A 13,563-nucleotide genomic window follows, 5' to 3' on the forward strand; every position below is an offset into this window, starting at 1 on the left:
TAATATATCAAATATCTACTATTACAGACCCCACAAGGAAGTCTATGTAAATAGGTGCCTAACCACATTTAACCCACATTAGATTTAAGCAGGAAATAGTCACTCCTGTAGACCTTTGATTGGCTTCTTTATATTACCTAACAAGACAATAGCCAATTTATAATGAATTTATTATTTATTAACAGTTTCACAAGTGATTTCCTTGCTACTAAAAACATGTACACCTCAAAAATTTCCTCTGTCTGCATAACTTAACCATATTAAATGGTTATTAACAATTTCTTTTTATATGATAAATCAAGCTACATGTAGATCTGCATCAATGCAAATGCATAATTGTTGTCTTAAAAATTCATGATATCATCTTTAGAATCTTTCTACACCTCTCACCCATCAAAAGCATGTATATAACTTAACTATACAAAATTCCTCAATGATGATGACAAATGTTTGTATTGATTTTGTCATTTCCCTTTTTCTTTCATTACAAGATTTGAACATACAAACCTCAGAAAAATGACTATGAAATCCGAGTTTAATTTTTGGTAGGCAGGAGTGGACTGTCTGTGGTTTTCAAATGAAATGACAAAATCTGCCTGTACTATAGTGAAATTCCATTCTTACAGACTCTTACTTTTATAGACCATTTCATCAAATGGTTTCTGATATTTCCAAAAAACCTTCAAACCTACCAGCACAATTTCATAGCATGCAGCTCTTTCCATTTTTACTTTCTCACTACTACACTTACCTTCAATCTGTCTCAAAGGTTCAAAATGTGGATACAAATGTAGTGTGGCATTTCCCTGCAAAGACAAAAATATATAGATTAATAATTCAGCTTTTATTTAGATCCATGTCTTGAGTACTTATATTTTATAAATTTCAACCATTGCTAGAGGGGCAATCAAAATATGCACCGTCACTGATGAATAAAATGTACAATGTATAACACTGACTTTTTATTGTTATTTCTAAGAAATATGTTAACAAAAATATATGACTTTTTATTGTTATTTCTAAGAAATATATTAACAAAAATATATGACTTTTCATTGTTATTTCTAAGAAATATATGTTTACAAAAATATATGAAAATGTTGTATCCAAGAATATTAAAATAGAACATGTCACAATTTTGTCAACCTTTATTCTTCCTTCAAAGCATATTCTATGTTTATAATTTTGTTTACTTTCTTCCACACATGTATGAGCTTACTTTTTAAGTGGGGGATATTAATTAAGACCTAGATTATTTTTTATATTAACATGCATTTGTTTGGCTCCAGTCATGTAAACAATAACTAATTAGAAATGTTTTCAAATGAAAAAAAAAAACGAACAAGGATATAAGATGTGAAATAAACAATGACCCTAAGACAGCAACCTGATAACAGACTTCAACAACAATTGTTTACACCATACAAGCGCTCTACATGTAAATAGTCATTAGTCTAGTTATTTTTTTGTGTGGAGTTTTACAAAGACCACCAAAGATCATCTATCAAAACCCTCTTGTATTTTAATGTTTCAACTGACCAGTTTCAAGTTCCAACATCCATATGAAAGCCATGGGAGCATGGAAGCTTGTTTATGGTATTACCGTATAATCAAGTCGTAGATTAAACTAACTGCACTTTGCACTTGCTGCGCATATATACAAAGTACATTATCTAAATCAATTTGTTTACATATACATCAAAGAATGTACACACCTTAGATCAACAGGTGCAAAAAAAAAAAAAAAACCCAGGTATGTTCACAATATTTAGCCAAACAACAATGTAATGTAAAATATTCAATGTGGAATAATCTGGCATACTCCTGATCAATATTGCGAGACTTTTTATAATATGATTAAATTGGCTGGAAATCTATCGATAGAGCAGTATTGTCTACAATTTTTCACATAATACAAGTCACAAAAGATAGTGTGCAAGTTGACATGTACAGAGATCACTTCTTTGTTATATTAAGTGTCCTGTAAATGGGTTAGACAAGGTGAACGACCTTTTAAATGTTACCAATATTAAAAATACTAATTTTCCCTTTAACATTACTAATAACGTACGCGTGAACTTTTCCTTTGGCCACCCAGTATTCAAATCAAAATTGCATGATTTTTCTCAATATTTACTTGCATTTTTATAATATTATTATTTTAATTTTTGACAAAAGGACAGACAAGGCAATCCCAGTTTACCCATAAAAACATTGCTAGAGATATAAAAATGTTTAAAATTTTTATCAAATTTAAGTTTACTTTGAAATGCAGACATTCTTTTCTTTACATTAATGTCATTATTTCTAAAAAGCAGAATTTGGATGCGACAGGCACGCATCCTTGGAAAATGATTGCATTTTTTAGATATTCTGGCCCTAACCATGATCTTTATTTTGAAAAAAAAATATCCTCAAATAACAATCAATAGTGATACAACAGGGCATTTTAATTAGATTGGTATTCAAAAATTGTTTTCCAAACATAAAAGAGCTACCTATATCAGATAATCCTAAATCCCTTCAAGATCAGTTGCCTCTTATCTTGACATTTAAAAAACAGTCAACTTCACTGTTTATGAATGAAGATATTGCAGTATAGGTCAATATTGGTCCTTCTTTAAAGTTAAATTTTTGTACTTAACAGACCCATAAACCTATTGAACAATGGACCTGATAATGAAAACTTATCTTTCTGTTCTAGATAAAATACTCCAATAAAATTATTATGCATTCTTTGTTGATTTTATTTTTTTATCATCTTTGATACAAGTGGAGATTATTTGTTTGACTTACCTTGTACAATCTTCTAAAAGGGTCATAAAGTGAAATCACAAAAATACTGAACTCTGATGAAAATTCAAAACTGAAAGTCCCTAATCAAATGGCAAAATCAAATGATAAAACACATCAAACGAATGGACAACTACTATCATATTCCTGACTTGGTACAGGCATTTGCTAATGTAGAAAAAGGTGAAGTTGAACTAGGTTTAATAGCGCTAAACATCTCACTTGTTTGACAGTCGCATCAAATTCCAAGTGTCCCCCTGAGTTTTTGCCTTCCTTGTTATTTTATACTAGCCATATCCTTTATTTAAAACTTACAATCCTCCATTCTAAAAATGTTATTCTAGGGAACTTATAGGGTCATCTTAGTTTGTTACATTGTTACAACTTTTCAAAACAAAATGGTTTCAAGAACCCTTTTTGTGTTTATTGCACAGAAACAGCTGGAGCCCCTCCAACTGGCCAGAGTACTAGTATCCAAATTCAATAATCAACATTTTCACATATTCTTTGCTTTTATTCAGTCAGTGGAGCAGTATTTTATCACCAGTCTACAATACACCATCCATCCCTTTTTTCTCTGTTAAGACTACATACATTACTGACAAAAAAACAACAATTCCTTTGTCCAACAGATAATTATACAATTATAGGTAATAAAGAACACATATGGTCTACAAATAGAACAGCAAAAATCTTGTACACCTGATGTACATTTAGAACGGAAGGCATGGAGTAAAATATGACATTGGCATGTTGGGCGGTACACAGATTAAAAAAGTCTAAAAACTACTTAACCTAAACCATTGAAATAGACAGAAATAACTATTGATTCAAGTCCAAAAAAAGATAATTAAACTGTCAAAAACTACAAAAATATGCCTTCAGACTAGAGCTGAAAATAAAACCCTAGTTCCAGACATCTACATACACAATCCAGACAACTGGCAAATACCACATTTTACTCTTGCCAAACCGTAAATCTTAACAAGTCAATCACAAGTATCTAAAATATGCAATCAAAGCCTCTTATTACTGATTGTTAAGTTCTAATGTTAAGACCTGACTACCTAATGAGTAATTTATGTAATGAATTATTATATCTGTCTGTCAAAAATACACGAAATTACCTGTTGACCTACTGGTACACTGACACATAAATACATCTTATGTAATTTGAGGGCATAATGCATATCAAGTGTAATTCTTCAACATTTAAATTTGAAAAGCATGTTTAATAAAACCTGCTTCTTTACCTGGTTAGAGTTAATCAGTTTTAACAGTTACAGAACACAAATCAAAGTGGTTATGTAATAATAAGTTATACGATAATCTAGAAGTGCAAACTCTAATTTCATTCAAGACGATCTATAATTGACAGTTAGAAGGGTTTTCTTCTTAATTTATTTATCATTTAGATTTTTTTTGTTTGTTTTTTTTAAATATATTAGGAACGGATGATATCAGAACTTTTTTGCATTTGCTAGTAAAGTTATCTTTCTTCTAATGAAAAAAAAAACACCTCATAAGACATAAAACAAGTTTAATATCTTAACGAATATGTATAACAAAACAGATTGGTACTTTTATTGCTTGTTTTCAAGACAGATCACTTGTACTGCTGGCTCTCCAAAGACTTATAATTAGAATCCTCAGGAAAAAATAAAGCCACATTTTGTACCAATTTCAATGTTTGGAGTATTATAACTAGATTTTGAAAATTATTTTTCATTTTTAATGTATACTATTGAAGATACATGTACTATGACATTTGACAATCAGGTTTTCAGAGTGCCATCATAATGTTGTTGTCTTTTAGTTCTTATATATTCCTGGCAAAAAAGGAACATTTTAGTTCAATTTGTCAGTAAAAATGTATATTAGAATTAACTTTACCTGCCAAATGTTCATATTTTGGCTTTTTTTTAGTTCTTATTTTCCTGGCAAAATAGGGACATTTTTGTCTTCAGAATATTTGAAATAACTTCAACCTGCCAAATTTTGACAGTTTTGACACCTACTTCATATCTTTGTAAAAACCCAGAATTATATTATGTAAGGACATGTGTACTTAAATTTGCATGTTACCTGTTTTATTTCTGTTATACATTTACAAGTAAATCCAAGAAAGTTAGGAGATGAATGGGCATAAAAATCAGATAAAACACAAGATGTCTGTCTTTAACATCAATTTAGGCCTACTCACTAGTACTGTTAAGATTTCAAGGTTTCTAAACACAGGAACTGACAACTGTTACAATTTTATATACATTACCATTGAATTCTATATGAAATATTGAAGAACAAAATGTTTCAGTGTATCCCAAACTCTGTCTGACCGACAAAATGTCAGACAAAAAACCATTCGGTCAGACAGAACTCTTAGGATTTTTTGGTTGAAGACATAGTAGAAAATCAATTTTTCGGTCAAACAAACACTAAAACAGTTTGGCACAGACTGATGTTTATTGTGAAAAATGTCTATAGATGACTCAGATCATACAAGTTTGACCTCTAGTTAAAAACAATGCAAAAAGTGTACAGACATCCATCATATACACATACCTGTCCTCATATAAAATTTACTGTAGAAAATTTGCCCTAGGACCATTTATGTCAACATTTGCAGTCTAATATTGTTTTGTCTACCAAATGCATCCTTAAATTGATGAATTTTATTAGCAGAGGGAAATTATTTTGACATTGCACTTCTGTAAAACCAAGTGTCCTGTATCTAGGACAAGGATATAACTTTTAAGTAACAAGTATTTATGTTTTGTCTACTGGATTAAGTGAACTAATCTATGTATCAATGATGATTTCTGACAAAGGGAGCTTAAGCCAGGATTAAAAATGTACAAATTTGAGGTCCAAGATGGGGTAAATCTATGTCTATTCATTGAAGTCCTTTTCAATTTGAAAAAAGCCTCCTACTGACTTTTGTTAAGACTGGGTATTCAGCTGAAGGGATGTCATTATAGATTATTTGGACTTTTATGTACCTTAATTAAATCAATGAATAATACATACTTATGCTATTTTCTTTTTTATTCAGACAGTACCAATTCAAGCACTTGTTTAAGACGGGTAAAAGTACAATTAGGACCTTTAAATGAAGACCATTATATACTATAGGCATAATGCATGGTTGATAAGTTGAAACAAATGTGATATATAATAAAAAGGCCCCTGAAAATTAACACCGGTAATTTGAAATCCTATACAGAACAAAAATGTATCATTTGTTAACTTTTAAGTATAAAAGTCATGTGAGTCGGCTGTAATTATTTTTTTCATATAAAAGTCATGTGAGTCGGCTGTAATTATTTTGTTCATATATTTGTACTGGGTATTTCTTAGATAATATAAAATAGTATCTAAAACTTGCCAATTTGCGTTCAAATTATCTACATCTATGCAGTAAATCAATATCATTCTTATCAATATTATCTTAATAAATCTTTGATTTGATGGATACAAATATTAATTTCTCAGTCAGTTGTTATATCATTATAATGCAAATGTTCTATATGTCACAAAAGACATGAGATCATGATTTCATCTCATCTACTTGTATATATATACATACAGGTATATTGATGTTTAAGATACAATAAAAAAAATCTAAATGATTCATGCATAATATATTTTAAAGCCTGTAGGGTTGGAGAAAAAGTGTTATAGATCTATCTCAAAATGAGATCATTTTTTCCAAAGAAAGTTATAGCTCCACTTGGCTCTGACCTGATGCATAGATTATTAATTATGCATCCATAACAATGCAAAGTGCCAATATGCTGAAAATATCACATTCTGATTTTTTTTAAATTTTCAATATATTCAAAAATCAGTTATGATCCCCAAGAATGGCAAGATGAAAAGAAATAAATGAACTTGCTAATACTTATTACAATGAGAACATCTTACATTTCGTAGCTTTCTAGATAAATAATCGGGAAAACTTCCCTCAATAGGAATAGCTAGCACTGCTTTGCGAGAAAAGACAGAAAATGTCTGCTTTACCTGCTGGCCATTAATTAATTATTCCTTTTTTTAAATAGAATATGTATATAGAGAGAAAATCAACTTTCTGTAATAACTAAACAAAAGTATTTTCTGTCTAATGAACATAGAATGAAGAGACTCACCTTTTACCAGCTGTGTATTGATGTATCAACGTCCTTGACTTTATATACACGATGTATCAAGCACATCACTCAGGATTAACATTTTTCTATTTCATGTTCGCTGGTTTTAAATTTTAAAATTGAGGCATACAAATGAATATATTATATATGCATGTATTAAAAGTATTCATACAGCTGTTAACAAATCTATTGAATTCACTGATATAAACATTTACCAGTCTTCCCAACACTCATGAACATGTAGCCTAGTCAGACACACCTGGGAAACTTGAGAAAAAAAAGACGGTGGATGAAATTTCCCTTATAAAGATGTCTCTTCATCAAATTGTCACGACAATGCTGATGTACACTTAGCTTGCAGGGTTCAGAAACTCTTAATATCGAATGTTTCCATTGTAATTTATCCAATATCAATAATAATCTATAAACCATAATTGTGATTCGTTCAATACACCAGACACAAGTTTCTCAGATAGAATAGTATTATGAATATCCACCAAATTCAAAAGTACAAAGTTTAAACAAAGTATGTCCATATGTATACTTCACTTTATGGCTGAGCTTTGTTTTATATGATACTAAACTACCAAAGACATAATTTTCTTAAATGATAAATTAATAAAATATTAAGACAACAATAAAGCAAGTCTACAATACCATATTTGAAATATTATATCATCCCCTGGAGAAGGCATCAGAGTATCATTAAACATCAAGAACACAGAAAAATCCATACACAAGAAAATGTTACAGATATAATAAACGGATTTCAAGAGAGTCTAGACATTCGGCAGACTATTAATAAATTTGAATGCATTATATATTTTATTGTCAAATATGGCTATGCCTGACAAGCAAAATTTCTTCACAGAACTTAAAGCTGCCAAAACTATATTGACAAATTTTGGTAAATTCCGCAGACAATAATTGCATGCAATCAATAACTTCGACTTGAACACTCACTTTTTTAAAACTACCCAAGTGCAGCGCTGTAACTCAACAAACCATTTGATTACGAACACCTTCTAGCTTTCATAGAACAAAGGTCAGATAAACTGATGATTAATTTAGAAAACAAAAAAATTTTACCAGACTGGACCACTTTACACTAGAAATGTAGACGGCCTTAAATCACATATAATCATACAGATTAAAACGGTTTGAACTTATCTGTCCAGTTCTTGCTCAGTTTAACCTTTATACAATAGGATTATTTAAACTTTGTCTGACAAGTGAGAAAGTTTATGGGACTTGACTGTATATGTAAACTGTCATTTCAATAAACAAGTCTTTAAAATCAAAATTAAAACATTGTTACATAAAAGATGTTTAATTTTACATTTTCAAAAAGCTTTTATACTTGAAATAATTATATATAATATTATACAAGTTATTAGTTTTTTTTACATAACTGACCAAGGTCACAACATAATGGAAATAATTATGGATTATCTCCCTTATAACACTGTTAATGACCTTTCTCTATAGAGTGAATACACAACAGTCTCTTAAACAAGATTACTAAGATCAATCAATACACATGCTATAGATTTCTTGTCTGGGAGGTTTTGCTGACACAGCAAAAATTTGATGAGCTGAAATTACATTGTTAACATTCCCTTCAGACAAAAAAAACGCCTTACCTCTTATTTCTGAATAATCAATTACATGTATCCATGTACAAACGGTTAAATGTAGTATTATTGATATTCCCCGATTCCACTGGACTGAAATACTTGCATTGAAAAACATCTTCCTGCTTCCTGTTAAATACTCTATTATTTTTATTTCTGACATATCTAAACTCCTGATAAAACACATGAAACCTTCATTTTATTTCAATCTAATAATTTTAACAGGTGAAAAATCAGCCTATCCACTCCTGAAGATCGATTATATTTAAATTCTAAATACCAATACATTAAAATCAAATATTATATATAAGAAGGTCAAATTTTAGCACTCCAATGTTCAACTTCATCCAATATCTAGGTGAACATACTGGACTGTGAAGTGCTCAAGGTTATACCGCCCCATTCAGTACACAGCTGATCATTCACCTGAAGTATCTCATACTAATTATGTCTTGTATGTTAAAAACACATGAATACTTTCAAAAATTTGACGATATTACAAAACATTTTATAAAATCAGTTGTCAATGTTAAAAAATCATAGCAATTCTGAAATCTTGGTGTCAGCAGTATTTGAGATAGTTTTTATTTCTTTTAACTTGATCCAAAAACCTACACTGACTTTTTCCTACTAAGGCCTTTTTTTTTTAATTAGATGGTTTACGGACAACTAGTGTCAAAGGTTAGGGTCGGAGGAGGTAAAAAAAATAAAAATAAAATAGCAATCTTAGATTTTTTTTTTGTTCACGTATAACTGTTCTGAAAAATTTGAGTTGGAGGAAAAAAAAAAAAAAAATGCTGTTCATTCATGACATTACAGGGGTTGAGGAGGAGAAATAGTTTAGCTCTTATCTTGATATGCTTTGCATTTGATGGATGGATGGTCAATTGTTGTTTAATGTCTAGTGGCTAATCAGATGCATAATTAGGATGAGAATATGATAATGAGAAATGAAATGCTAAACTGACACACTGAGCCAGAATTTAAATGTGGTAGCTCACAAGGTAACAGTTCCCCCAAAGATATGTTACCTTACCCAAACACATTATTCTGACTCCTTTAATAATTGCAATTGCAGCGTGCTTGGCGAAGAAGCAGCAGACATTCTTTAAAATTCTATATTATAAAACCATGTATTTGTATGTATATACCTTTGAGTTGGCAATGCGTCGTATTTTTTCTGTGCTTTGAGTAGGATTGAAAAAGCATTAACTTTATCATCCATGTTCAGCTTTGCACTTTTTTCTGGAGGTGCTCCTTCATTTACATCAACAAATATAATTTTTGCCCCAAAGGACGCAAGCACTTCTACGGGTGTACTGGTAGGGGTGTCTGCCCTAGTTTTGTTTGGTGGCGAAACTGTTTGTACCTTGACAATGGCAACATTTTCATCAGCCATATTGTCGAATATGGCATAGCCGATTGTTTGCTTAGGTTTGCATTTGATAAAAGTGCTCTCAGTACGTTGACCATCAAAGTTAATATTCAACTGAAAGTAGATGAAGCCGTCAGACTCCATGGTCCTCCCTCGTTGGGTTTTTGAATTCGTCTGCGTCATTTCGAAGCTTTTCAAAATACGTCGTTCACTACAAACGCTTTATTGACACAGACAAAACGTTTTGGAACGCCTCGGATTTTTTTATTCACAGCACTCGAAAAATCGGGTCGGCGGAATAAAAAACAACACGAAATCAAAATTTTAATTTTATTTCACTTTTAAACAAAATCGGGTCGGCGGATCCGTAAACCAACTAATTAAAAAAAAAGGCCTAAAGACTAAAAATCTTGGAAGTAAAAGTTGTCTTTTATTCGAACAAAGCAGTTTTCAAGTTTAGTTTTAATCAGGCCAATAAACAAACCTTACATGTTTCAAAACTTTTAATCCACATGTGCAAATAAATTTGATAATATTTATAAACAACAGTTTTCATCCTTTATCCATGTAAACAAATGTACCATGCTTTGCATTGTGATCTTTTGGACCTTGATCATTCACTGCATACTTGCATTTGTTTTTACCTATACATAGTTTAATGCTATCTTTTCCCCCTCAGCTTGTGTATTAACCGTTGTGTATTTATGGATGAACTGAAGCAGTATGACTGGTTAGAACAAAACTCTAGAACCCAACCTCCCTTTCCACTACCCAAAAAAAAATGCCCAAAGACCATAATAGGCATTGAATTCAAAGGAGACTTGAGTTTACTAGATAGTTGAATAGGGTAAAGTGACTGACCAGAACCCTTTTCATCCAAATTCTGACGCATGCATGGGCCCTATTGTACATTTACAGACTTGTAACAAAGTGCCTATATGTATATTTGCAAACTCTATCCAATTTTATTAATGATCTTATAACCTTTAATTACACAACTCAAACTAAGTTCTTTAATTTCAATTACAGGACCTACCTGTCTCTTACTTGCACCACTCTTATATATGTTTATATATTATCATGTTTTAAATAAGGTACACTAGTTTCCTCATAGTAATCCCCATATAAAATATATATGGGAATACTGCCCCAATTTGTATGTATATCTAATAAATATAGGCTGGAAAGAACTGAATAAACCGATGCATTTAATAAATATGAAATAATAAAAGTTTAGATTTCCCAAACAGATTGTAAGATATTTTCACTTCACAGTTCAATACCCTAAAAAATGTCTATCAGCAAAAAATAATTAACAATTTACATGTAGGTATACTAATGATTTCAGATTCTAAATAATTTGAATTTCATCCAACAATAATCCTAATAAAAGGTTAAGTCCACAATTCATTTTATAATGTCCAGTAGATTTAAACGATTACTTTATGGTACAGTATTTTGCTGAATCAGCAGAAAGTTTGATATACAGGTATAACAAGTATGTAGACACATAAATACCTGAACTCAAGTCAGCTGATTCATACCTTTATATAATTACATCATTCTATTTCTGTTTAGTAAGGACAGAAACAATTCCATCTATACAAATGTATATATTGGAAAAGATCGTTAGGGAGAACTCTTAAAACTCCTACCTTATGTATATAAGCCTACTTTATGACTTTTTATATAACTTATCACTTTACCTGACAAACTAGTATGTATAGATATACATGTACATTTTTTAAATAGCCGTGAAGGTGTACTTGTTCAAAGTTAAGATGAACTTACATGAAAAGGGCGTATCTAGAAAATTTCTATTTCACACAGATATTGATTTTTCTAAAGGTTATAAGTAAGGATCAAGTCCCTATTTTTTAAAGTGACTTTTCAGCTAATGTTTAATAAGGAATTGTAAAGTGGAGCCTATGTCTTTTTTATTTTATAAATTTTAGAGATTTTTATTAGATTGTAAGTACACCACCTAGGGCTAGGGGCAGCCTGTCTGCTGTCTGACCCATTCATAATCTGCAAATCTAGATATCTAGACACCCAAACTGTAAGAGATGATCCAGAAGAACAGTATTGCTTCATATTTTCAACTTTATATCTATAAATCCAGACAACATAAGAACTGCCCTTTTCTTATTTGCTCAACAACATAATTTTCATTAAAAGTACAACTTTCCATTAATATCATATGATAATAATTTAAAAATTTCTATTTCAAACATTCGTTATAATCCAATACATTATTTTATCAGAACTTTTCCCAAAATATCCACAAATATTACTCACCATCTGTCTGTACCTATTTTAATATCAATTACACGAAAACATGACCAGATCTTCCTACAGAAGTCATAGACCCTCAATCCTTTTATGGTTGATTAAACTCCTAAGATTTCAGTACAGGGTGTAGACATCATAAAATTTAAACAATCTGTATCTAGTAATTATACCGTGAACAACAACCTAGACTTAATCTGTATTTGGTTTTGTACCTACCTACCGTCATTTATTTAAACGAATAAAAAAGTGGTCAGTTTTTAAATCTGCCCAGCTGGTAGCAAAATTGATTTTTTTCCACACAGTGTTATACCCTTTGTTCGTTAATGAATTCAGCTCTATTATATATTGATGAAAGATAATGATTATCAGCTTAAACTTTTCAAAGCCGCACTTATGATTTGGTGTAAGTTTTTTTTACTAGGGCTGTACAATTTAGTACATGTACTGGTACTCTGAATTACGAATCTGTAATTCTCCTTTATCTAAAACGATGAAAAACCTATTCAACAACTTTCTGTCAATTCTTTCCATGTGTTACTATCATGACTATTGTTAGCCATTTCTTTTTTTACTATTCACCATCTGGTGCATAATACATATAAAAAGACCACAAAAATATCAGACAGGACACATCATCATGACAGTGCAACAGACCACACCAGCATGCATACTAACAAAGGATAATAAAATGACCAGAAAAGGACAAAGAAAAAATCAGCCTCACAGTTAGTTTGAATCCTAACGAGTCTCAGCATTTTATTTTTGTATTTTGATATACCTTCAGGAGGTCTAGCTAGAAACAAAACTTTTTTTGTTTTGGTTAAAGAGCCAAGACTGAATCTCTTGCCAAAAAAAAGTGTACAACTTGGGTAAAGCTGGCCCTGTGTAGCTCAAAGATGGACCTCTGATGTCCACCCCTTATTTAACTACTTGTATGTATAAATGAACTTTGAACTTACTGTTAAGGATTCCCTCTTTCTGCCACTGGTAATAAAGGAAAATCCTTGTGTTTCTATGGCAACACCAGTTCTCTGTACATGTTCTTCAACATACCTGAAAATAGAAATACAATGATTTTAAGAATTTGAACAATATACTCCTATTGTAGTTTTAGAAAATACGAATATCTTCCATCAATTGATTGTTGCCTGCTTAACCTAAAGAAGCAAATGTTATGCTTCTTTAAAATAAGATGAATTACAGTCTTTACCAAAAACTTTTTCAACTACTAGTCCGAAGACTAATATTCTGACATTTTTCTTATTGGTCCAAACAAAGTTTTGCAAAAACTCACTAGTCCGAATGAAATTTGACAGACTAATCT

At 30.8% G+C, this 13,563-nt stretch overlaps 1 protein-coding gene across 1 annotated transcript in view; it reads right to left on the minus strand.

Moving 5' to 3' along the window:
• The window catches only part of LOC143075994 (EH domain-containing protein 4-like), a 42,136-nt gene that overhangs the window by 19,156 nt on the left and 9,417 nt on the right, over window positions 1-13,563 (minus strand). The window contains exons 3-4 of the mRNA XM_076251606.1: window positions 13,199-13,292; window positions 752-806 (exon numbers count right to left, since the gene is read on the minus strand). Coding sequence (XP_076107721.1) covers window positions 752-806; window positions 13,199-13,292 — 149 coding nt within the window. The remainder of the gene's footprint in view (window positions 1-751; window positions 807-13,198; window positions 13,293-13,563) is intronic.

The sequence above is a fragment of the Mytilus galloprovincialis genome, chromosome 5 (assembly GCF_965363235.1).
Source record: "Mytilus galloprovincialis chromosome 5, xbMytGall1.hap1.1, whole genome shotgun sequence".
Classification (NCBI taxonomy): Eukaryota; Metazoa; Mollusca; class Bivalvia; order Mytilida; family Mytilidae; genus Mytilus; species Mytilus galloprovincialis.